At 33.3% G+C, this 25415-nt stretch overlaps 4 protein-coding genes across 4 annotated transcripts; 2 read left to right on the top strand and 2 right to left on the bottom strand.

The window, feature by feature from the left end:
- The first annotated feature begins 2319 nt into the window (after positions 1-2319).
- LOC106776091 (KH domain-containing protein HEN4) lies at positions 2320-7093 on the top strand. Its single transcript, XM_014663413.2, has 7 exons — positions 2320-3100; positions 3516-4001; positions 4116-4391; positions 4833-5243; positions 5332-5414; positions 6124-6235; positions 6685-7093. The coding sequence occupies exons 1-7, from the start codon at positions 2507-2509 to the stop codon at positions 6820-6822; spliced, it is 2100 nt and encodes a 699-aa protein (XP_014518899.1). The 5' UTR covers positions 2320-2506; the 3' UTR covers positions 6823-7093.
- Positions 7094-9622: 2529 nt separating this feature from the next.
- On the bottom strand, positions 9623-11849 carry LOC106774982 (probable glycosyltransferase At5g03795). The gene is made up of 4 exons (XM_022787266.1): positions 11578-11849; positions 11218-11450; positions 10317-10474; positions 9623-10180 (listed from the first exon to the last, which is right to left on the bottom strand). Exons 1-4 carry the CDS (start codon positions 11847-11849, stop codon positions 10079-10081), a joined length of 765 nt encoding a protein of 254 aa, XP_022642987.1. The 3' UTR covers positions 9623-10078.
- Positions 11850-12713: 864 nt separating this feature from the next.
- Positions 12714-13402, bottom strand: LOC111240531 (probable glycosyltransferase At3g07620). Its single transcript, XM_022786910.1, has 2 exons — positions 13131-13402; positions 12714-13039 (listed from the first exon to the last, which is right to left on the bottom strand). The coding sequence occupies exons 1-2, from the start codon at positions 13305-13307 to the stop codon at positions 12740-12742; spliced, it is 477 nt and encodes a 158-aa protein (XP_022642631.1). The 5' UTR covers positions 13308-13402; the 3' UTR covers positions 12714-12739.
- Positions 13403-15363: 1961 nt separating this feature from the next.
- LOC106775830 (dynamin-related protein 3A) lies at positions 15364-24026 on the top strand. The gene is made up of 20 exons (XM_014663039.2): positions 15364-16004; positions 16831-17113; positions 17200-17228; positions 17330-17431; positions 17651-17719; positions 17802-17861; positions 18382-18495; positions 18667-18715; positions 18871-18980; positions 19458-19550; positions 19749-19841; positions 19925-20062; positions 20578-20691; positions 20807-20899; positions 21021-21063; positions 21236-21384; positions 21475-21621; positions 22434-22486; positions 22583-22682; positions 23292-24026. The coding sequence occupies exons 1-20, from the start codon at positions 15630-15632 to the stop codon at positions 23565-23567; spliced, it is 2490 nt and encodes an 829-aa protein (XP_014518525.1). The 5' UTR covers positions 15364-15629; the 3' UTR covers positions 23568-24026.
- The last annotated feature ends 1389 nt before the right edge of the window (positions 24027-25415 follow it).

The raw sequence follows: 25415 nt of genomic DNA, 5'->3' as shown, positions 1-25415 counted from the left end.
CTCAACTTTCTTTCTTGATTTGCCTCATTTATGCTTCTTCTTCATGTCTTTACTAACTCTGCATCAAATGTTGAATGTATTAAATATACTGTTCCACGCATAGACTGTCAATAACTTAAACAGGACAAAGATAATAAAAACTAAAATCAAATAAAACAAACAAAAAGTGCAAGGAAATCCTGAAAGAAAGAAAATGTGAATAAGGAAAAAAAAATCCCAATACAGAAAATGTTTATAATTAGAGGTTTCTTTGTAGTCATTGAAGGTACTAGTAAATTCCATTCATAACATGCGTCAGTACTTAATGGGACATCAATAAGTGCTGGGTTGGTACAAGTAATACATTTGTAAGTTATGAGAACTATCATTCTTCGCAATTGAGTGTTATTCACAAACATGTTCTAATATGAATGGCAAAGGATAATTTTAGGTAAACTATAATTACAATTTAAAAAATAAAGACTTAGTTTCTAGGCTTTCTTTTTATCAACGAAGATTTTATCTATAATTCCAACAACGAGCTTTAATCCAATTTGATTTTTCACTTTGTGATTAGCTAATTTATTTTAATCCAAAAAGTTAATTTTACCTATAATAGATTTCCATACAAACGTTCGTCCTAAGACTTCTCCAAAGGAAATCCACACGTTTAATTTCCATTCCATAAAAGAAACATCGAAGAGGAAGAATTCTCTTCCATTATGGCAGAAATAATTAGCATTGAAAACACAAACATCCTAAATGCTTTACTATTCACATTTATTTATGACGATCCAATCCTATACAGTTTATCTTTTTTATTATTACATAATAAGTTTGCATGATTCTCATGCCTTAATACTACCATTTTAAGTAATCACTTTTTTTCTTTAAAACATGACTTTTACACGTGTCCCTTAAATAATACTTAACTATATATCCTTGTATACGTGGCAACCATTATGCAAAATATCAAAGTCTTTATACTCTAGATGAAATTTAATTTAATGTAATTTCAATTCAAACATAATAATTTGACTCCTTACTACATTCAGTGATAAAATATCATCAACAATAGTAAGTAGCCAGGACATATTTCACATCTAAATAGAAAAAAAAAAAATTGTGTTTCTTCTTTAAGACTTTAAAACCTCTTTTAAGTGTCTTTATTTATTATCTAACATATGTTATCATTTTACAAGTCAACATGTATATTGTTGAATGAAAATTGTCGTAATAAACAAAATGTTAAATAATGTAATAATTTATTAATATGATTCTTAGATGATAATTAAGGTTTACAATTTCGATATTGACCATCAACAAGGTTCACTCTTACATAGTATGCAAATGCCTTTATAGTAGTTACATTTTGAGATTCGTGACCTGAGCAAGAAATTTGAGATGTGTTGTTGTGTTATTAGGAACATCATTAACCTTAATATTGGTCGTCACGAACAAAATCTTCTGTTTCGACACACTACTACATTGTTGAGACATGTGATCTAGGCAAGAAATTATGTGTTAAACTTGATACTAGTTTAGACATATGATTGTTATCGAATTCTTATTAAAAAACGTATTTATTTTATAAATGTGTTTTTTCTTTTCTCTTCATATATAATATCTTCAATTTCTCTTTTTACGTAATCTCATTTTTTTTTCTCGTTGTCATTCCACACCATTTTTTATCTTTTACAAATCGCTCAATTTTTTAATAATATTAAAAATTGATTTAAGCTTTAGAGAGGTATATTAATTGTGAATTTAGAATGGCATTTATTATCTATTAATGAACATTTAAACGTTATTAAATCACCATTAAATCTATATGTATAATAATTAATGATTGATAAAATATATAATAAAAGGATACCACATTTAAAAACAATTTAAAATTAAATAGAAAGAACATAAGCAATAGGCATATGAAAAACCCATACTTTTAACTTGGAGTTATGAAAACACAAAACATAAAATCTAGAATCTATATGATCACTTTCAAGTAATGATAAAAATTATTGTCTAGTGCAAATATTAACTATACAAATAGAAAAATGTTTTTGTGAATTAACAGTTAATTCCGAAAAATCTAAGGAAAAAAAAATTAAGATACGAAATACTTTTAAATTCTCTAAACTTTAATCCAAACATATACATTGTATGATAAAAAAAAATTCTATTAATGAAACACGAAAAATAGATATTTAATAAAATTGAATATATATATATATATATATATATATGGCATCACTGCGTAGCGTCACCACCAAAAGCTTTTATATATATATATATATATATATATATATATATATATATATATATATATAAAAGAAAAAAGTGGCAAAACAAAGCCTCTGTTTGCGCGCGTTGAGAAACCCTAGGCGCAGTCCGCACCGGCGTTTCTCCCTCTGCGCATTTTAGCGTCAGAGTGCAGAACCCTCTCATCTGCTTCCTCTTTCTGCTACTCTTACTTTCACAAGTTTGCGGAAAATTTTATTTTATCTGTAGAGAAGAAGAAAGAACTATGGGAAGTACCTTTCATTCTCCGCCAGCAAAACGTTCTGCACCCGACCCGAACCCGTTTCCTCCAAACGGGCCTTCCAAGCGCTCCAGGTCATCCAGCCGTGCGCCGCCGCCGCTTTCCGTGCCGCCCGGACACGCGTCTTTCCGCCTGCTCTGCAACGCCTCCCGAATCGGTGGTGTTATCGGCAAGTCTGGTTCCATCATAAAAAAACTCCAGCAATCGACCGGCGCAAAGATCCGAATCGAGGACGCATCGCCGGAGTCGCCGGACCGTATCATCCTGGTCATTGCTGACGCTGCCGTCAGCGGCAAGGTTCTGCTGAGAAATGATGAGGCCGTTGAGGTTTCCAAGGCGCAGGAAGCGCTGTTGTTGGTGTTCGATAGGATCCTCGATGTGGCAGCGGAGACGGAGGGTGTCGACGTCGGCGACATGATGATGTCTTGCCGGCTTGTGGCGGACGCTGCGCAAGCCGGCTCCGTCATCGGCAAAGGCGGGAGAGTGGTGGAGAGGATCAAGAAGAACACTGGATGTAAAATTAGGGTTTTAACAGATGATTTGCCGCTCTGTGCCTCTTCTTCGGATGAAATCATTGAGGTAGTTTTACTTCTCGCTCTTCTTGACTTTTGGATTTATCACTTGAACTTTTAGGTTAATACCACTGAGGCATTCGATTACCAGTATCATATCAGTTTTTAGGATTAAGTGTTTCATGCGGAGCTGTTAGACATGGTTTGTTAGTTTATTGTAGTGGATTAGTTTTTCTGTTAAGGCAGGAATCAGGGTTTTCAGGGTCAAGCGTGTGTTCATTTAAGATTTCAGGGTCAAGATTTTAGTGTTCATTCGAGCTTTTGTGCTAAAGTGTTTCATATGGAGCTGGTCGATATGAGTTGTTAGTTTATTGTAGTGGGGTTGGTTTTTCGTGTATTGTAGCTAAATAGGCTTCATATTATTTATGGTGTGAAAATTTTCTTATGCTGAGATAATATCTTTTGGTTGTGTACTGTGACAGATAGAAGGCAGAGTGTCATCGGTAAAGAAGGCACTTGTTGCAGTCTCCCAACGTCTTCAAGATTGTCCTCCTGTTGATAGAACAAAGATAATGGGAAGCAAACCTTATGAAATGGTTCAGTATGAAGCCATAGATGCACTTCCTCGCGAGACTTTAGCTGCAGTTACTGCAGTACCACATGATACTATAGATCGTCTTCCGTTGAGGAGCCCTGCACTGTCTTCTTTGTCCAGTTGCTCGAACAGCTATGGCAACAGAGTTCACTCATTGCCAGCGGATTTTAGTAGAGTCTCCTCCCTGGAACCAAAGGCACTTCAGCAGGAAGTCACCTTTAGAATACTTTGTTCAAATGATAGAGTTGGAGGAGTTATTGGAAAGGGAGGCAATATTGTTAGAGCTCTTCAGAGTGATACTGGGGCTACAATAAGTATTGGTCCTTCAGTAGATGGGTGTGAGGATCGCATAATTACTATTACTGCTTCCGAGGTCTGATAAATATAATCTTTCCATTTTTACTTATTTTGTGTCTTTCAGTTCTGTGTGTATTATTATTATTACTGTTTTTTATCAACTTATTGATCGTGGCTTCAATTTATACAGAATCCTGAGTCAAGATATTCCCCAGCACAAAAGGCTGCCGTGCTTGTTTACTCCAGGTCCATTGAATCCGGTTTTGAGAAGGGGCTAGACTCTGGATTAAGTAACAGGTCAATTGTTACTGCACGTCTTGTAGTCCCATCAAGCCAAGTTGGTTGTCTGTTAGGAAAAGGTGGAGTAATAATATCAGAAATGCGGAAGGCTACTGGGGCTAGCATAAGAATAATTGGGACTGATCAGGTGCCAAAATGTGCATCAGATAATGATCAAGTTGTACAGGTTTGGAGATTAGACCTTTTTTTTTTCATTTTACAATTAAAATATGCTGAAGAAGACTCTCTATCTTTAATTTTTTATAATGAATGTGATTCTGTGTATCAACACCAATAAATTGTTACGCTTCTAACATATAATTTCTCATCCTTCATCGGGCTCTTTTGACAAAACTCTTCAACCTTAATCATGTGATATTCGAATAGTTTAAATTATTTGCATCTGTTCTTTCCTCATTCATTCTGAAATATTTATCAACCTTAAGTGTTTATCCATAATTTTTCCTTGCACTGATTAGAATTTACCAGAGATCAATCTTGTTTCCCAAAGCATTTATATGTTTGCCTAAAACTCCTATGAGATGTATTTCGCTATATTTGGTTTAGGCATGAAAATGATGTTTAGGTGTTTATAAGTTACACCATTTGTATTTTCTTCTTCCCTCAGATATCAGGCGACTTTTCAAGTGTGCAAGATGCATTATATAATGCAACTGGTAGACTGCGAGATAATCTTTTTGCCAGCACTCAGAATAGTGCTGGAACAAGGAGCCTTTCTTCTCTACGAGTTGATAACAGCCCCTATAGGAGACTACAGGATGTTGTTCCTCTTGGAAGCCAACTACCTGCAGCCACTTCCCATAGTCTGAGTAGACATACTTTTTCTCATGGCATAGATCATCTTGCTCATTCTAGAAGTTTAGATCGTCCTTCTTCCCCAGGCTATTGGTCTAGAAATTTAGACCGTCCTTCTTCACCAGGGCTGTGGGCTAGAAATTTAGACCGACCTTCCTCACCAGGGCTGTGGGCTAGAAATTTAGATCGTCCTTCTTCACCAGGATTATGGACGCCCCCGCCTGTACATCTCTCTCTCTCTCTCCGCTCTGTCAATTTTACCCTAAGAAATTATTATTTTTATTGACTATATTTATTTAAATTTGATGCAGACAATGGCTGGGATAAATTCAAGAGGAGTTAATGATTTTAATTGGGGATTGACATCTCGTAGAGGAGGCTTAGAACTTGTCAGGTTGTTGATTTACTAAACAAACTAGAATTGTTTAATTCCAAATAGCAAATCTATATATAGGTCAAAAACCAACGTCAAAGTTTCTTATTATCTCAATTTTTAAGATTTTAGTATTACTGTAATGTAATGCCTGTGGATGGGTCTTGAACTTCCCTTGACATTTTCAAGTAGCGCTCTCGAGAATTTGCTTAATTTTGCCATCTTATAATATTTTCTAGCATGCAATAAGTACCAAGTGTGCCTTCTTTTTTCTTATATTTAGTGGCATTGTATCATGCATTATAAGTACACTGTATGTGATGGAAACTGAATAATTTTCTTAAAAAGTTGAGTGTTTTTTAGGTATAATTTAGTTATAACTTTCACACTGGCACAAGTTAGGAAAGGTAATTTATTATCTGAACATGCAATAGAAACTACCATATCCTGCACCAGGTGTTCTGTAATAAACCTGTATTAGAATTAGAAACTGCCTTTCTATGTTTTACGTGACTTCTGTGTTCATTCATCATTCGATTGATGTTCGGAGTCTGGTGACAAACCATTGTATATATACTGCTTTTCTTGTGCTATTGTTCATTTTCTCTTATTTGAAACCCTTTCTTTTGGGGGTAAAGTTGTTGGCAACAAAAAGTGATGAAAATACAGCTGAACATGTAAAATAGAATGCCACAACTGTCAATTTCTTATTATTCTTTTTGTTCTACAGTGGAAGTAAATCTGCCATCGTGACTAATACGACAGTAGAAATTGTGGTTCCTGATGAGACTATTGATTCTGTATACGGAGAAAATGGTAGCAATTTGGCTCGGCTGAGACAGGTACATAAGCTTAGATATGTTAATTTTTTGTTAACTTGTTCACCACTTATCATGTCATCCTTATGAACTTGGCTCTGTGATCCACATTTGATTTGATTTATAATTTCTAAATCATCTATCTGTTTGGGAAATGTCTGTTTCAGTCTGTCATTTTCGAAAATCATGTGATTTTTCTTTCACCATTATCAACTTGGTCTCTTGATATTTTCACCAATGGACTGAGCGCAGGGTTGATGGAATGACAAGTTTATACTAGATGATAAAATGGTCCTTTTTTTCTTGCATTTTCAATAATTGAGGTGCTTTAATAGGTTTTTAATCCCTTTGCAATTATATTAAATAACAGGGAATTTAAAATATAGCATTTAATGTTTTAATGTTATGAATCATTTTTCTTATTTTGGTTTGTCATATGAAGTTAATTTGTTTATTTTTATTGTTCCTATCAGATATCGGGAGCGAAGGTGGTTGTCCATGAACCTCGTCCTGGAACAAGAGACAGGACTATTGTCATATCTGGTTCACCTGATGAAACCAAAGCAGCGCAGAGCCTTCTCCGAGCATTTATTCTTAGTGGCTCATCATGACAAATCTTGTAATATCCATCCAGCCTTGTATGATTTATTCAAATCTCAAAAACAGTCACCAACTATCTTTGGTTGGTGACGTTGGTGTAGTGTAGTGTAGCTATTTAACATCAATCAATTACTTGATTCTTTACTGCATACCAAAGCAACAGTGAGCAGCATTTTAAGATCTCATCTGATTAGTATGTCTACTATCAGATGTCTTCTTTCAACTCCTCGTACAGTTTAGATCGGATATTTTAAAGGAACTCCAGATCAATGTTCTCCGTTTTAAGAAAATGAAAACTTAATCCATATTAATCATTATGTGTATGCTTTTTTATGCCCATTATAATTTTACTTAATTAGGAAAATAAATTACGATGACTCCAGGAGAAAGGAAATAGGGAAATGGATCTTAGAATATAAACTAAGATACGGTATTTTGATATGTTGATACTTTCCTTATTATTTCTTTAAACTTGTTACAAATTGACATTTTTCAACTATGTCGATTTATGCACAAAGATTGCCGATGAATTCTGTAGGATACCACACACAGTCAAGGGTGATTCACCAATCACCATAATTGTCTCAGACAAACTAGGACCAGACGGTGTTTGTGGACAATTTATCCATTCTTCTCAAACAAGCGTCGCTGCTAACAGAAGTCATACTCAGAACAACAGTAGAAAATTCGTTGTTATAAATAAATCTTCTGTGACTGTTTTAATGCAAGTGCTATTGGCAGAGATACAGCATGTAAAATAAACTTGGCTTGCAAACATATTCGTTTTCATAATCAAGCATTTCTCATGATGACCTACTTTTCATTGTTTGTGTTGAAACATACTGGTAAGGTCCAAAACTAAGCAACTTCTCCTTCAATTCTCGAACATAAAAAATCCTGTGCTAACAAATATATTTACTTCCCGCCAAGTATTGCGCTTTCAACTGTAGTAAATTTGTCATCAAAGTTTGAGAAATTCTCCCATTTGCCACACACGTAGAAACCACATATTTATTTTGTCAATATCCTTTTGTTCAACATATGTCATTAACAAAATCTCCTCTTGACTTTTTACACAGGAAACTTTTCCTTGCTTAGAAATCTCCATTAAAAATGCCTACGATCGTGACCTTTATTAATCTCTTTCACGACCTCTATCACTAGAACTTCCATGTTCTTGTCCTCATCCTTTATTGCTGGAACTTTCATTTCCTTCTCCTCATCCAATACAGTGGTCTTCCCAAATCTGTTCTTCGTCAATGCTGTAACTCATGCATAATGCTTGACAACTCATCAATTGTATGGCTTGGTTTGTCAATACAACACATAACATAATTAAACTTTACTGTTTTTGACCTCAATTTCTTCTTCACTACAAAATACCCATTCACAACTTCTCCCTTCTTCTTGTGAATAACTTCAAACTCCTCCTATAATGATTGCAAATGGGCATGTTTCGCTTGTGTTGTAACCTGATATTTCTGGCACAGACTCCTAAATATTTTTTATCGTATCTTTTTTAATAATTGTCTCTAGAACAAAGTCTCAAATATTTTTTAACACGTCTTCGTTGATGATTGCCTCTGACCAATGCCTGAAAAAATAGCTCTTAGCTTTTAGATCCTCCAATTTATGATCTTGATGATTTTTTTTTTTTTTGCTCATAGAAGTGCTACACCTCTTGCTACGACAGGAATTCCATTTTCTATCACACTCCAATATTTTTTATAAAACCAAGGAAATTTTCCACAAACATCACCCAATGACCATCAAATTTTGACACTAGTGGTTGTATCGTCTATCATCAATATCTTAGAAGACCGTTGCTTCTAATAAGCCCGGCGAGGAGGCTCTAATGTCGAATATTAATTAATAGTATTAGAAGAAACTGAAATGAAAGTGATGATAAGAAAATTACATTTGACTAAAAAAATATTAAATAATTATAATAATCATTTTACATCATTATAATTATTCATATAAGATTTTAGTTTTATAAAATTAAACAATACCAGAAGTGATCGAATAATTCATATTTTATTATATTTCAAAATATGTATCACTTTGGTTTTATTCAACATAAATAAGACAGTATATAATTTTATACTGATAAAATCTTACATGTATTTTACATGTGAAAAGAATTTTCAGTTAACAGTGAGTATCCGAAAGACATGATCTAATAGAGAGATATTTGAAGTGTGTAGCAAATGAAAGAAGTGAGAAAGATGTAATATGATCTCTTTCCACTTTTTATCTATCTCCATAAATATATAGCCACTTGTACTCATACTTCCTTATAAGCACTAGTAGAAAGATAAAACAAAATAATTAAACTTCTCATATAGTTAATTCAATTTATACATGTTAACTTCTTTTAGGAATTTTTTAAATTTTATGTTGGATGAGTTGCGTAAATTGATTTTTGAATTCAATCAAAACCTTGATCCATTATACCTTTATAATTTATTTTATCTTCTTTTATGAATAATTATTAAGAATTTTATCTAAACTTTTCAGAGTACAAAGTTTAATTTTAAGAACTGGATTTAGTAGCATATTCTATAAGAAATGGTTTAAGAGAATTTATTACTTTCTTAAATGAAATACTTTAATAAAAGCTTCTTTGATATCAAAATAGTACAAGATAAATAGTGTTGGTTAGAAGTTAGTCTATGGCTTTTCATTGGATTGGAATTTGAACTCTGAAATTTTTTTCTTGGAGATGTTAAAAAACTATCCTATGTAGTAAAAATTAGTAAAATATAATCCAATTGCTGCAGTGAAGCAATCTCGCTAGAGGAAGAAAATCACAAAATTCTGCAATGAAGTCTTTGAGTACTCTGAAGGAGGTACACTAATGTTTCATGCAGACCTAAACAGTCTTTTGGTATATGCACCAGAATCTTTTGCTTTCTCGCAAGCACATTTCAAAATATCTTTTATTTCTTCCACTGTTTTGAAGTTTCGTGCAGACCTAAACAATTATTCTACTAAAAGGGGCTCTGTTACTTCCCGTATTTTATACAGTGAAGTTCGTGAGCCAAAAATTACTTTTGTGGTTACAATTGTTTTGGAGATTTTCCAAGGTGGGGTCATAAGTGGTGAATCAACATTTATGTACAGAAACAATTCCTTGCCAATTTTGAGTTCAGGTTACAATTGTTTTGCGGATTTTCCAAGGTGGGGTCAGGAGTGGTGAATCAACATTTAAGTACAGAAACAATTCCTTGCTTTCTATAGTACTGCGTAAATTCATTGAAAAAATCAGTACCTAATCAGGTGGCGGCGTAGCCAGAGTTCATACATGACCATATGAAATGCATCTAGTCTGACAGGAGGTGTATTCCAATTGAAATGCTTTTGGATCTGAACAACAAAAGCAACAAATTAAAAGAGAGACAGGAAAAATAGGAGTTATCATCTTCTGACGAGAATACTCAATGTCTCATTTCCTTTGCATAATATTTATAGGTTGATAAATTGAACTTTATATTGATAGTACCTTTACTAAGTTCTGATTCAATATCATGAAATGTTTCGCAGATATGCTTTTGAGAATATCTTTGAGCCGATAAACGTCAGTCTCCTTCAGTATAACAGAGAATTTCCTCCAATCCAGAATATCATTAAAAGGCAAGTCATAATAGTTTGACATGATAACTGTGGAAAGACCGGCAAGAGCTTCCATTAGGCACAGTATTTCAAGACAAACAAGGGAGATGACCAACAGCATATTTTTTATTTATGGCAACTAACGGCATAGCTTATATGTGAAGTAAAACGAAAAGTTTGAGGTAAGCTACGTAGCATTTTCCATTGTGAATTGCAGAAATGGCTAGAGTTAAAACTTAGAAGGTAATAGGTTAAATACCATAGTAGGGAATGTGCAGCCAGAACCACTTTAAATGATATGCCCAGGTAAAAATAGCAGGGGCTACCAACATGATTCAGTAACTGGTGAAGGGATATTTTTACCTTAACAATTTTTTTCTTTATTAGGTTTTGCTAAACTTTATCCTTCTATGTCTATGTAATAGGTTAGCTGCACATTCCCTGCTTTTGCGAAGCAAATGAAATTTAATAAAAGAATATATCCTCACATCTTTCATGGCCAAGAGTGGGAATGGGGCTAAGTTGATTAGTAACTTAGAGTATTATTCTATGTTCCAAATGAGCAAAAAGTATGTTTTCGAGAGAAAAACCGTTGGGTAGCCAGTAATACAGCAGGTTGCTCCCTGTTCCAGTCTGGAGACTCTTTACAAGAGCTAGAACAGTTTTCTGGATGCAAAAGATCACGTCCATGTACTTTGGCGAAGAGATATAGACAACTTGACAACGAGGAGGTAACTAGCAAAATATTGAGCAAAAGAAGTTGTGATTTTCAGCTGCCAGATATGGTTTACCTGGTACACACCCAAAGTGGATCGAGTCCGAGATACGACTGCTGCCGATAGGCCCATGAGGGCACAAACAAAACTTGGATTTATAAAGTCTCTCCATGAATACCACTTGTCCAGTCGATCTAAAATCAATTCTGTTATTCTGGATGTCTAGTTCAGTATCATTGTCCCAGATAGCTTTTAGATTATCTTTCAATGTTGAGTCAGAAAGACCAGCCCAGAAAGCAAGCGTGTTCCTGCAATATTTCCATTGTCATGAAATGAAATTTCTGTTTCTGCTGAGTGAAAGAGTTATAGTTTTTGTTCAGATACTAATTCTGTTGGATTGATTTAGAACATAACAAAATAAAGTATGAAGCTAACCTATTCTTGAAGTCATTCCCTCCTGGAGGGTGAAAAAATGGTAGCTGTACTTGTGGTAGGGTAACATCCTTGTGTGGAATATAATCATCGTCGTCATAACGTGATGAACAAACCACTCTAATAGAATTTTTCATCAGATGTGGAACTCCTTTAGTAGCCTTGACTCCGATGTCGTGGCAAGTCACAAAAAAATGATCAGCACCCAAGGTTCTGTTCCAGTAAGGGTACTTAAATTTTACGTACTCTACATACTTCTTTACTTCATCAATCATACGCTCGTTAGTCAACCCCTGCATAATTTATTTGTGCATTACAATTCACATCGGAAACTTGGATAGGCAACTGCCACTACCACTCTATAACACTTGAAGGTCATAGACACAAACATATTCACTATTCGAGAATCTATTGCAGATTTATGAACAATTTAAATTTTAAGCAAAATTAACTTCTAATGAAGAAATTATCAGGTATTAAGACCATTATATCCTTATTAATCTATTGGATAACATGAATATATAAGGAAGAAGTCTACTATTAAGTTTTAGGTAGGAGGCAGGTAAATTTTTTGTATAAGTTTAACATAGGCCTTATTGTTGTTAAATTTTTCCAGGAATCCCCTCCAAACATTAGTCGCAAATGCTAGATAGTTTTGAAATACTTAATAATTATTTTGAATAGTTATCAACTTATAAATGATGCAACTAAGAAGTTTAACTAAATAGGATTATTGAATGGTTAAAGCATTTGAGAACGACTAAAACACCATTTTCCTCATATTATCCTCTCTACTAAATGGAAGTAAGTAATCTTAGTAGTGGTATAAATCATGTTAGGTAATTCTTCAATATTAAAAAATATTTCGAATTAGTTCCTAAAATTTACTTAAATTCATACATTTAGGCACTGAAGTGATGAATATTCAAATACTTCAACAATTAAACAGTTTCATCACAGACCACTTAAAGTGAGGTTAAAGTTTCGGAGTCAAAATTAGTGGTATTTTCATTTCAAAACAGATCGAATCCAATGGTGAAATTTATCTTATTAAGCTATTAACTGCAATATGGCAATAATTTAGTTATTTTATTATACAATCCGATCACGCTCGGAAAACGCCTGGTGAATTCACTCATAAATAGGCTTCGGATAATTGATTCAACTAGTGTCGAATCGAAAAAAAAGGACATACTCTGCCTCGCATTTTGTGGCAAGAAATAGGGAGGAAGAAGAGGTGAGCTCGGCGCGGATCGTCGGTGACAAATCGGCTCTCCCTGATGTTCTTGAAGAAGTATCCTTCGCTGGCGTATTTGCCGGTGAGTTTCCTTGGCGTGTGAAAATACGTTTCAGGATCTCCATCCGGATACACGAACACCTTGAATTCCTCCTCCATCTGCTCGTAGTCTAAGCAGAAAGCTTCCTCAGGAGAGTGGTACACGCTGGAATCCAACGAGAAGGCGCGCTGTGCATAGGAATCGAACTTCGATGTGACGAAATGGTGCGAATGTAAGATTAGGTTTGGAAGGAGAGTAAGATGAGCACTTGAAAGGAACCTGGCGGAGGGGAGAATGTAGTTGCTTGGAGTAGAAGAAGAGCACGAGCATATAGATGATGTTGGCGATTATGCACGCGGTGGTGGCGAGGTGTACGGAGCCGCAAGAGCCGCGGGGGCGGTTTCTGACCTCCGGAAAGTTTGCAAGGGAAATTGATCTTTCTCGGAAAGGTGACATTGTGGCGGGAAAACAAAATTCGTAACTACTTTCTGCTAAATAGAAGTCTGAACAAAAGGTGCCTTAAATTTTGAGTTTTGTTATAGTTTTCTAAATTATTTTGTGAAACTAATTTTCAGAATATACAAAGCAGAAAACTACAGAGAATTAGCCCAATTATAGTATTTTTAATTAAATGATAACTTCTTCCGATGATAAAAAATGACGTTTTAAAATATTTTAGTTTAAAAAATACCTGAGTATATTAAAAAGTACTTATTACACATTCAAAATTAATATATTTCAAAATGATAATTTTATAATACATTCAAAAGTATAAAATCCATAAATAAATTTCAGCTATTTTAAATTATTAATTTTAAAACGTCACTAAATGAAAATAATTTCTTATAGTAATTTAAATGTAATCTAAAATATCTTCTTTTTTTTAAATATAAAAATTAGGTCCCCATGAAAATATTTAAACTTACAAAAGCTTTGAAAGTTTTTTTGACCCTTTCAAATTTCATGAAAGGACGTCATAACTTTGTTAGGAAAAATAAAAAATAATTAGCTTGATTTATATCAAAAGATTTTCTTTAAACAACATATTTATGTTTTTAAACGTTATTAAAACGGAAGAATGAGCTTGATTATGATTTTTAAAATACACTAATAAAACAGTGTACATTAGTTACGGGTATATTTTAATAAAGTAGTAACAAAAAGTTATTTTTAAGAGAAAAAACTTTCTTGGAAAATAAAATAATCTTTAACTATCATTCTATCACAAACTGTTATATAATAAATTAATTGATTTTATAATAAACAGTATTTAATTATAAAATGATAATGCAAATTTATTCTATCATGTATAATCATTGAATATTATTTTTCCAGAAAATGCAAACTATCATCCTAAAGACATTGAGAATTAAAATAAATTTTATTATAATTTAAAACTCTTTCACGTTTTTTTAATAAAAAATATTTAAACTTTCGAGTTAATGTTCTTCGAAAACATTTGGAAGAACAAAAAATATTTCATTTTTCTAAGAATAAGTTATGGCAGAATTTCCAAAAAAAAATACATGTAAGAAAAAAATATAACTTTCTGGATGATATTACTTTTATTAAATTATTTACTATGATAATAAATTAAATTTGTATTAAAATTAACACGTTTATTCCTTGAATTTAATTATTTCTTAAAACTAATATTTTCATAAATAACATGCACATTTTTTATGGTAAGAAATGTCTTATAAAGGCATCGATAAAAATATTTTTTTATTAAAACGAAAAAAAAACTCTTAGAATTTTTAACGTGTTCAAACATATTTGTTAATAAAATTAGTTTTTTTAATCAATTTTAAGGAAACATTTGTTGGATGAGAAATATTTTAATTACTGAAAATAAAAAAAATAAAAAAATTCTTACATTTGATTTATCTTCTAAAAATAACTTTTTATTTTATTTTCTGGTAATAGATTTGAGGAATTTCCAAAAAATAATTTTTGGAGAAATAAAAATCCAACTTTCTTGATAATATTACTCCTCTTAAATTTATTTAGGAAAATAATATTTTAACACCAATTTTTTGACACTGTTGTTAAAATGTGGTTGGACAATTTCAAATTAAAAAAAAACTTTGGTTTTTTTCTTTCAAATATGTTCTTGTTTCAACTTTTTTTTTAATTTAAAATCGTCCAACCACATTTTGACATGTCTACAGTGTCAAAATGATATAAAAAATTGGTGTTAAAATATCATTTTCCATTTCTTTAATGTAATAAATTATTTTTTACTAAAAATAATACATTAATGTGTAGGATGTAATTACTTCTAAAGATATTTTTTTAGAAATCCGATGATCCCGTATGGAGGAAGTAATCACTTAAGGTAAGAAACTGCTTTTTTTTAGTTATATAAAAGTTTTCATTATTTTTTCCACTTTTCTTTGATTTCAAATTTCAGATTTGTGTTACCCCTTCTCCAATCCATGCTCTTTTTTCATTTCTTTGTTCCTCCAGTTAGCCTGATTTATTTATTCAGTAATTAAGCCAAACAATTGGTGGTCACAAAATTAGGAAGCGAGATGGTAACAAACCCTCTTCCAGCATAAAGCCCCACAACTCTCACACGTCAAACACAGACTCTCAAGTCTTATATTATTATTCATTCATTCATTTTGAACTTTCTCCAACGCCAACGCAATACGAATTAGAATAGACGGTGAGGGAAAGCTTGGAGAGTTAGTCCCCACTCCACTCCAATCATTCAATCGATCGCTTCGAACCAAAACCCTAGCTAGGGTTTCTTCCATCCTTGATCCATCCATCATGGCAGAAGAGGTATCTTCTTCTACTACTACTGCTCCCGCGGCATCTCCTACTGCTCCTCTTGGTTCCAGCGTGATCTCCCTAGTCAACCGCCTTCAGGACATCTTCGCCCGCGTCGGCAGCCAATCCACCATCGACCTTCCTCAGGTTGCCGTCGTCGGCAGCCAGAGCAGCGGCAAGTCCAGCGTCCTCGAAGCCCTAGTCGGCCGCGATTTTCTCCCCCGAGGCAACGACATCTGCACTCGCCGCCCACTCGTCCTCCAGCTCGTCCAGACCAAGCGCAAGCCCGACGCCCCCGACGATGAGTACGGCGAGTTCCTCCATCTCCCTGGCAGAAAATTTCACGATTTCTCCGACATTCGCCGGGAAATTCAGGTGCGGAACTTTTTATCTCCAACCTTTGCGTTTGTCTTTTACATGTTTGTGACGCCGACAGCTTATCGTCATCGATTACTCGCTAGGTGATTACCGTTTTAGGTCATTGAATAAATAATAGCGAAGAAGAGAAGTAGAATATTTTTATCATTCAGTTGACGTTTGCCTTGTATTTTGAATTGCTATTGAACAGTAGAGTTCTGCTTTCCCTTTTATAACATTACTTTCGCTTGCCGGCATCTTAGTGGAAGGGAGAACAGAATCATTTAATAAGGAGGGTGACCCTTTCATCAATGAAGATTATTTCCTCTCTCACACTTTTTTTTGTATCCAGTTGTCTTTACTTCTTCTCCCATTAACAATACGTGCACACACTCTGGCACATTAACCGGTACTGAACTGTGTTGAATTTGGGTGTGATCTGACGGCTTCCAATACATGGATCGCGGCTTCCAATGCTCCAACAGTAAAATGGAATAGATGGATACTTTAGAGACTGGGTCCTTTGAAACTAGTAAAATCGAGTATAATAGAATGTGCAAGTTAGTTGAATGAACTTTGAGGAATATTGTTTGCTTGAAAGTCGTCAATGTTTTTATCATATCAATCGGTGATACTATTTTGGTTGAGGGTCCATTATCTACTTAAAGTGATTTCTATGCTTTAAGCTTGAAATGTGGTTAAATTTGAGACATTATTTGCATCTATATAGAATATAATAACGTTGCTAGTGATGTGCTGATAAGTTATTGTGTATTAATTTAATCCCTTTCATTTACCTTTATAACTCTCTATTGACTTATATATGTTCACTCTCTTTCTGTAGGCTGAAACTGATAGGGAAGCAGGAGGGAACAAAGGTGTCTCAGACAAGCAGATTCGACTGAAGATTTTTTCACCAAATGTTCTTGATATCACACTTGTAGATCTCCCAGGCATTACGAAGGTTCCTGTTGGTGACCAGCCTTCTGATATTGAAGCTCGAATCAGAACAATGATCATGTCATATATCAAAACTCCTACATGTCTCATTCTGGCTGTCACACCGGCAAATTCAGATTTGGCTAATTCAGATGCTCTTCAGATGGCAGGGATTGCTGATCCTGATGGTGAGTTTTTGCTTCCACGTGTCTGAAACTTTAATCTTTTCATACCTCTTTAACTGGATTTTTAAAGGTTCTTGTTTCCATTATAGGTAATAGAACAATCGGCGTAATCACAAAGGTTCGATATATTCTTGTAACACTTTATCTGACACAATTGTGAAATTTCTTAAGCTTTTATCTTGTTCTGACAAAAATAGGCACTTATTATTTGGAATGTAGTTGGATATCATGGACAGAGGTACTGATGCCCGGAATCTGTTACTCGGAAAAGTTATCCCCCTCCGACTTGGTTATGTAGGTGTTGTAAATCGTAGTCAGGAGGTAATGATGTTATAATATAGTTCGAAAAGCTCTGTTTGATTACTTTAACCTGTGTGCGTGTTTTTGTTCATTAAAAGTACTGGTCAATGTTTAATAACACCATAAATAAGGATACCTCATAAATGCAAATAACTAAATATTTGTAACTTGCTTGATTGGCGTGGAGGTAAATATGAGTTGATTGCTGAAATATATTTTGGCTATTGTTTCATCATATAGGATATTCAAATGAACCGGAGTATAAAGGATGCTCTTGTTGCCGAAGAGAAATTTTTCCGCAGTCGTCCTGTAAGGAAGTTCTTATTTGTAGTTAATAGTCAAGTTCTTTTACTTATATATGCTTACTCTTATCTATCTATGTTACTCATAGGTATACAGTGGTCTGGCAGATAGTTGTGGTGTTCCTCAACTGGCAAAGAAATTGAACCAGGTAGAGTCTCAGTGACACTAAAAACATGTATATTTATTGTTTATAATACTAACCTTATTTAGGGATTTCAAATGCAGAGTAAAAGTTTCGTTCAGTCTTCACACTTTTTCATTCTTTAATTGACACTTCATATTTATTTATTTTCTTTACATAAAAGCAGTCAAAATTGTTATAGTATTTGTATCTTTTTTTGGAAGGGAGAAGAGAAAGGAGAGTTGAAAGAACGAAGTTTCTTTTCTTTTTAGTGCTGTGAAAGAATGAAATTTATTTTTTGCATGGGCCTGTGAAGGATAAGAGTTTGAAGAGTGTATGCAAATAGCCAGATTAATACTAGCTTGGAGTAAAGGCTTACTGTGTCGAATTTGGAGAAAGAATATTGTTAGATACTTCTTGGATAGAACTGAATTCTCTCAAATCCCATAAAATATTAAACCATTATGGATTGATATCAAGATTGGGATTTCTGGTCTAATGCAAGCCAATATATGGAATGCATATTTACCTGTCCATCCTTTTGCAGATTCTAGCACAACATATAAAGGCTGTGCTACCTGGGCTGAGAGCACGTATAAGTACTTCACTAGTCTCTGTGGCAAAGGAGCATGCCAGCTATGGAGAGATTACTGAGTCCAAGGTTTGTGTTAATACTGAGATGTGTCTTGGATACGTTCCTGTGACTTGTTAAACCCTTAAATAGTTAAGTATGCCGCACATATATTCTCCTTATTTTGTAAAAGAAGCGGCATTTTTTCTACTTTGGCTATAATTATGCAATGCATTATTTATAAGTGTTAATCTCTAACAGGCTGGTCAGGGTGCACTTCTCCTGAATATTCTTTCAAAATATTGTGAAGGTACTGAACTATCCCAACAGCCTAGTTTCTTATCTTTTATTTATTAATGAAGTTGTGTTTTATTTTTTTCTGTATTTGTTAACTGCTATGCCACACATTGTTACTGTTCCCTGTTAAGTAAATGGTATCTTCAATTTCTTTCTTCTTGAAAACAGCATTCTCCTCAATGGTTGAGGGTAAGAATGAAGAGATGTCTACATCCGAGTTATCTGGTGGAGCACGAATCCATTACATTTTTCAATCCATATTTGTCAAAAGTTTAGAGGTATATAATTCTTTTGTATTTCCATATGGTAATGTTCGAAATGTCTTTTCTCATGCTGCAGTTCAATTAAGATGGAAATGCGAGGAGGCTATAGTTAACTCATTAGCCTGTCAGCCTTATTGAATTTCATGGATGGAGGCATTATTATCCTACAATTATTTATATATACTACGCATATGATATTAATCAAACATTGTTAAACAAACAAAATTGAATATTGGTGATTTATGTATGATTTAACTATGAAAATATGTAATTTCATTTTTGTTGGTAAACAGGTTTTCATCGTAATTTTTGTAAATGATATGCTGAATGTTATCATTTTATTATTATGGGTTAAGCAAATGATAGATTATAATTCAATGTATGTAAAGGGAATGAGACATAATGATTTTATTATAAGCACAGCACATGATGACGAGTTGTAAGCAATGAGCAAAATGTGCTAATGCCTTGTGACTCAATTCTATCATGAAGGAGGTGGATCCATGTGAAGACCTGACTGATGATGACATTCGTACTGCCATACAGAATGCTACAGGGCCTAAATCAGCACTATTTGTTCCAGAAGTAGGTCTTTTTACCCAACCCTTTTTCCTTAAAAAATTGAGACAAATTATATTTGAAATAAGAATACAAATTATATTTTAAAATTTTGGTTGATTTTGTAAATGTTTCATCATAATTTGTGAACCCAAATACATAAATATGTTTATAGAAAAAACCCTACTCTAGAACAAGTTCATCTATTTATTTCCATGTAATCAGGTGCCATTTGAGGTCCTTGTGCGACGGCAAATATCTCGTTTACTGGATCCAAGTCTTCAGTGTGCCAGGTTTATATATGATGAATTAATAAAGGTAGTGACAGGGGTTTAAGCTTGCCATCTCACTCTTTTCTTGCATTTTCAAGTATGCACCTAAACAAAATCCCTTCTCTTCAGATCAGCCATCGCTGTATGGTTACTGAACTGCAGCGATTCCCTTTCTTGCGAAAGCGCATGGATGAAGTTATTGGGAACTTTTTACGAGAAGGCCTTGAGCCGTCAGAGAATATGATTGCACACATGATAGAAATGGAGGTGTGCTGACATTTAACTTGTTTAAGTATAAATGTATACTTTCTCAATCTCTACTTAAAATAGCTCATCAGAATTTGGTTGAGCCAAAACTGTCACTTACATATCTTTCAATTTTCAAGTAATTTTTAGTCTGAATTTGATGTAAGTGTCATTCTTGATACTGCTTTCATTTTCAACTGTAAATGAGTAGTCAACTCCTTGACTTCCTTAATACTGTTCCGCATAAGAGAATGAGCCATTTATTTCCAATGGAGTTGTTATGAAGTTATGCCATTGGTGTGTATATTGAGTCTTCAGTTCTTGTTTAGCTGACTGAGCATGGCTTGGGATACTGTGCTAGAACATTGGTGAATGATGTTCTCTCCAAATAAAATGATCACAACTAAAGATATTAAAGTGTTTTTGGTGTGTATTAGAAATCATTGACATGTCAATTGTGACGGGCAATCTATTAGAGTGAATCATCAATTTCCTTGTCCATGATTTCTTATTCAAACTACTCAATAATTCTACAGATGGACTACATAAACACTTCCCACCCAAATTTTATTGGTGGAAGCAAGGCATTAGAAGTTGCTGTGCAACAGACCAAGTCTTCTCGGGCTGCTATACCAGCTTCTAGGCAGAAGGTATACTTATTACGAGATCTAGTTCCTAATATGCCCCATATTTTTGATGAGATATGTATTGTAATTTTTGCAAGCCTTTCTTTACTTTCAAAATTTTCTTATCAATCTCCCATAGGATCCTCTGGAGTCTGATAAGGGATCAGCCTCTGAAAGAAGTGTGAAATCCCGGGCTATTCTTGCAAGACAAGCTAATGGAGTTACCGATCCGGTTTGTAATTGTATATTGTTTAATTCACAATAAATTTTTCATAGTGGGAATCTAGTTAAGGGCTACTAAACTTAGTATCTCGTTGTTATTACTGTATTCTTATGATATAAATGATAAACAGGGTGTCCGAGCTGCATCAGATGTTGAAAGAAGTGTGCCCTCTGGTAATTTACATGTGCTGTTTAATGTTTTGGTTTTTGCATTTATTTTAATATGAACTTGTTTTTAATATTATTTTTTGGTTGTCCAATCTTTAGTCAAGTGATTTTATTATCTATGTATGGGCTTTATTTTTATTTTGAGGCATTTTTTATTTTAATGCTTAATATCTTTCAGGAAACACTGGTGGATCAAGTTGGGGTATATCATCCATTTTTGGTGGAGGTGATAGCCGGACGACCGTGAAGGAGAATATGGCTAGTAAACCGCATACTGAACCAATTCAGAATGTGGAACATTCATTCTCTATGATCAACTTGAGACAGGTTTGTGTACATGACACATTTATTGTCAGCTTGAGCTTGATCAATATGTTCAATAGGTATAAATTTCACAATGTTCATCGGATTTTGTAGCCACCTCCTGTCTTGAGGCCATCTGAGGGCAATTCAGAGACAGAAGTTATTGAAATAACAGTGACAAAGTTGCTTCTGCGGTCGTACTATGACATTGTCAGGAAAAATGTTGAGGATCTTATACCTAAAGCAATTATGCACTTCTTGGTACTTTACTGCCTCATCTACTTCTTGCAATTAGAAATCTAAAAGTAGTTTTCTCAGCGTGTTTGATTGCGTTATTTTCTTTAGTTTGTAAAAATTGTTTAATAAAACAATTTTCAAAAGCAATTTGTAGACAGAAGTGGGAGAAGATGTGTAAGGAAGAACACGAGTAAGAAGAAACTGATAGTAGAAAAGTAAGAAAACCTAAACGACTCGAAGATATTCTAATTTTTTAATGTAAAAAATAAAACATACTGGTTTTTGAATATTTTTCAAAAGCTATCGATTGAGTTGCTTTTGTTAAAAGAAACGTGACTTTTTTTATCTATTTTGTAACGAGAAAGCTTCTATTCCATTTTCTTTATCCATTTTGTAATGAAAAAGTTTGTGTTGACAGGTGTGAACTAAACCAATAAACAACTAAAGTTATGGTACTCGAATTTATGCGAGTATTTCAATAAAATAATTCTTTTCTGCATTAGAATTTCTCTGTACTTTTAACCTAAATAACATTGTCTACTAGATCTTGAGGCGTATTGTCTCTCCCACTGAAAATGGTGAGTGTACTCAACAAGTTTAAATCCAGTTGGTTTTTATTGAGTTGATACCTACTTTTTTGCACTGTTACAAGCAATATCAGTAATGTGCTATCTCGTTTCTGAATTTAAGTATACTCAGCATTTCACTTTGTTTTTTAAGACGAGGGTGTCCTATTGCTTACGCACTATGCTATTTATTTTGGAGTGGTTGGCGATACTTGATCTTTCATGCATTCAATAAAATACTGGTGACTGTCTCTTACTAAATCATATCAGGTAAACAACACCAAGAGAGAGCTGCACAACGTCTTTATTAAAAAGCTATACAGGTAACATATAGTGGCTGTTGAATACTAATTCATTCTCATGCACGCTTCTCTGACATGGATTGCTGATTATACTGTGTATTTTAAAATTCAAACCAGAGACAACCTGTTTGAAGAAATGTTGCAAGAACCTGATGAGATAGCCTTGAAAAGAAAGCGTTGTAGAGAACTTCTTCGAGCTTATCAACAGGCTTTTAAGGTTTGATAGTCCTATCACTTTTAATGGGCAATGTTATTACTTGTCATGTTAGTTATGTTCTATTTAAATTGGTTGCTTTCTCATGTTACTCATCTTTAATTAGAGGTGTATGTTATTGGAAGTGGTGAGAACGTATTCCTGACACTTAAATCATACACATAAATGGCCGAAATTAAATTTATGTGATCAGTTGAAAACGTTACCGAATTTTGTTTCAGTCTTGGTAATCCACGTATCATCTAATAGTTGATATTTCTTCCCTTACTTTCCCAACAAACCACTGCTTTAAAGAAAAATTTGATTCTTGACAACATATGGTTCTCGTGGTGTACTCATCCCTTTTTCTCTGTGAAATAGTTATCACTTACAAGGGTTGTAGTTTACAACATGATGTGTCTTTTCTTTTATAAATTCATTTTTATGGTTGTAATATGATGTGGTTCTTCTTTTCTACATGCATGCTTTTTGACATGTCAGAAATGCCGAGTCAATTTTCTTCTCATTGCTTCCGGATGTATACGGTCCAAGATTTAGTTATTTTATTTAGGTATTTTACCTAACCTAACAACATATAGCCACTGATCTGATAACTGTATTACGTGTTGGTAGGACTTGGAGGAACTGCCAATGGAAGCTGAGACAGTTGAAAGAGGATACAGTTTGCCCGAAACAACTGGATTGCCCAAAATTCATGGATTGCCAACATCATCTATGTACTCAACCAGCAGTTCTGCAGACTATTATGGAGCTTCTCCAAAGCACTCCAAGTCGAAAAGGTCTTCACATTCTGGGGAACTTCAATCACCGATGCACGGTGCTATATCAGATTCCAATGGAAGTGGAAGGCTATTCACGTCAAGCTTTTATCCCACGGTTGATGTATGAGCTATACGTGAATGTGCTCACTGGTCGGTGGAAGAGTTAACTCAAGGCATTTTATTCATTTGATTACGCTGCAACTTTCGGAATATAGAACTCTGCCTCCCGGAGCTGGACTTCATGAAATTACTCTATCTAACTAAAATGGTCTTTGTATGTTGGCTATTGCTTTCTTTCATAAGTTCACTTTTTCTTCTCATATAGCATTGGGCATTTTTTACAAGGCTCCAGAGAAAGAATAATAGGAGCAGGTGATCTTTCACATTTTTGAGAATCGGCTTTCTATACATTCGTGTATATGACCTTGTCTTTTTTGGTTAGTCAGATCAGATGTTTTTGTTATTAATCGACAATTATGTAATTCGAGTTGTGTTTTTTCAAAAAAGATTGGATGAATTGCTATTTTGAAGTAATAGGAAGCCATCGTTATATGAATATGCAAGCAATATGGAGTTATCAATTTTAGTTATTATGTAGGGTTGTGACTGATATTGCACTATTATTTATTATACCCATCAATGAAGAGGATTCTTTTTATAATTGTATGACTCTTTTTTATATATTTATAATTAATTTTAGTCTTATTAGCATATCTCATTTTATTGTTTTGCTATTGAACTATTTTAAATTTAGTTAATTATGTACTATAAAAATTAACTATGGTGAAATTATAAGAATTATATATTGTTTAGGATCATTATAAATGTTCGTTAAGAAGACTTTAATTTTTTTTATTTTATTTTGAATATGAAATTCAAATTGTATTACCATATTTTTACATTTTTTTATGATTTAAAATTTTGAATAATTTTTCCCGTATATTTTCAATTTGAAAATTTTCATGTTACTGGCAATGTGCTATAGTTTTGTGTGCAAATTCATCTGAGTGTTGTTGTTATCAATTATTTTTTTTTTAAGTGTTACTGTACGATGTATAACATATAAAGGATATTTTTTTTGCAATTACATGGGTTCATTCCATCATATAAATTTTAGTGCATGCTGTATCACATATATGGGCTAAAGTTGTATTACAAAAACGTATAGGGTTGAATATAGAGAATTTTTTTAATTTCTGGAAGTGCCAATTATATGGGCCAAATCATTGTTACACCTATATGGACTAGATTAAAATTATTTTGTTGATATAATTTTGAAATAATTTCTTCTTGTACCTCCATCCATTTCTTCCCACTTCTTTATATTTTTTTTAAAATTTTAAAACTATCGCCTGATAATTCAAAAAATCTTACACTTTATTTTTTGTATTTCAACAAATTTCTTTAAATATTTTTTTAATAAATTTTGAAATTTGTTAAAATATTTCTTAAACTTTCAATAAATTTCAAAATTTGTTAAAGAAAAACATAATTTCAAAACTATTTTTAGAATGTAAAATTGTAGGGAGAAATGGATAAAAATGCATGGAGAAATAGCCTAATTTTGAACTTTAAAAAGGTTTTCTTCAAAGTAATAATTTGAGTATGTGTTAGTAATCAAGATGAATATATTTTTGACCATTATTAAAATATAACAAATAGAAACTATGTTCGAATAAAATTTATTTGTTCTTAATTATTAATCTTTGAATCACATTTAAAAAACCAAACATATGTAATACAAATCATTTTAATACAATCTAATTTCCCGAATGTCATACACTTCATACATCATCAAATTATAAAAGTTGGAATAAATTTTATTATATCTAATAAAATTGATTTCAACATCAAAACATTAAAAATAATTCAATTGAATTAATAAAATAATATAAAAAGTAATTATTAAATATTTTCAATTATTTATCAATAACTAAACAATAAAGAACTAAATATATATAAATATCTTAACATA

The sequence above is a fragment of the Vigna radiata genome, chromosome 10 (genome assembly GCF_000741045.1).
Source record: "Vigna radiata var. radiata cultivar VC1973A chromosome 10, Vradiata_ver6, whole genome shotgun sequence".
Lineage (NCBI taxonomy): Eukaryota > Viridiplantae > Streptophyta > Magnoliopsida > Fabales > Fabaceae > Vigna > Vigna radiata.
The sequence above is the reverse complement of the archived record's forward strand: the minus strand, read 5'-3'. Positions and strand labels throughout refer to the sequence as shown.

Coding starts and splice junctions, on each gene's coding strand:
- LOC111240531 (XM_022786910.1), bottom strand. CDS start 13,307: ATGTCACCTTTCCGAGAAAGATCAATTTCCCTTGCAAACTTTCCGGAG. Junction 13,040..13,130: donor TACATTCTCCCCTCCGCCAG/GTTCCTTTCAAG, acceptor TCCTATGCACAG/CGCGCCTTCTCGTTGGATTC.
- LOC106776091 (XM_014663413.2), top strand. CDS start 2,507: ATGGGAAGTACCTTTCATTCTCCGCCAGCAAAACGTTCTGCACCCGAC. Junction 3,101..3,515: donor CTTCGGATGAAATCATTGAG/GTAGTTTTACTT, acceptor GTACTGTGACAG/ATAGAAGGCAGAGTGTCATC. Junction 5,415..6,123: donor GGAGGCTTAGAACTTGTCAG/GTTGTTGATTTA, acceptor TTTGTTCTACAG/TGGAAGTAAATCTGCCATCG.
- LOC106774982 (XM_022787266.1), bottom strand. CDS start 11,849: ATGATTGATGAAGTAAAGAAGTATGTAGAGTACGTAAAATTTAAGTAC. Junction 11,451..11,577: donor GGGAATGACTTCAAGAATAG/GTTAGCTTCATA, acceptor GAAATATTGCAG/GAACACGCTTGCTTTCTGGG. Junction 10,475..11,217: donor CCACTTTGGGTGTGTACCAG/GTAAACCATATC, acceptor GTCTTTCCACAG/TTATCATGTCAAACTATTAT.
- LOC106775830 (XM_014663039.2), top strand. CDS start 15,630: ATGGCAGAAGAGGTATCTTCTTCTACTACTACTGCTCCCGCGGCATCT. Junction 16,005..16,830: donor ACATTCGCCGGGAAATTCAG/GTGCGGAACTTT, acceptor CTCTTTCTGTAG/GCTGAAACTGATAGGGAAGC. Junction 22,487..22,582: donor TTTATTAAAAAGCTATACAG/GTAACATATAGT, acceptor AATTCAAACCAG/AGACAACCTGTTTGAAGAAA.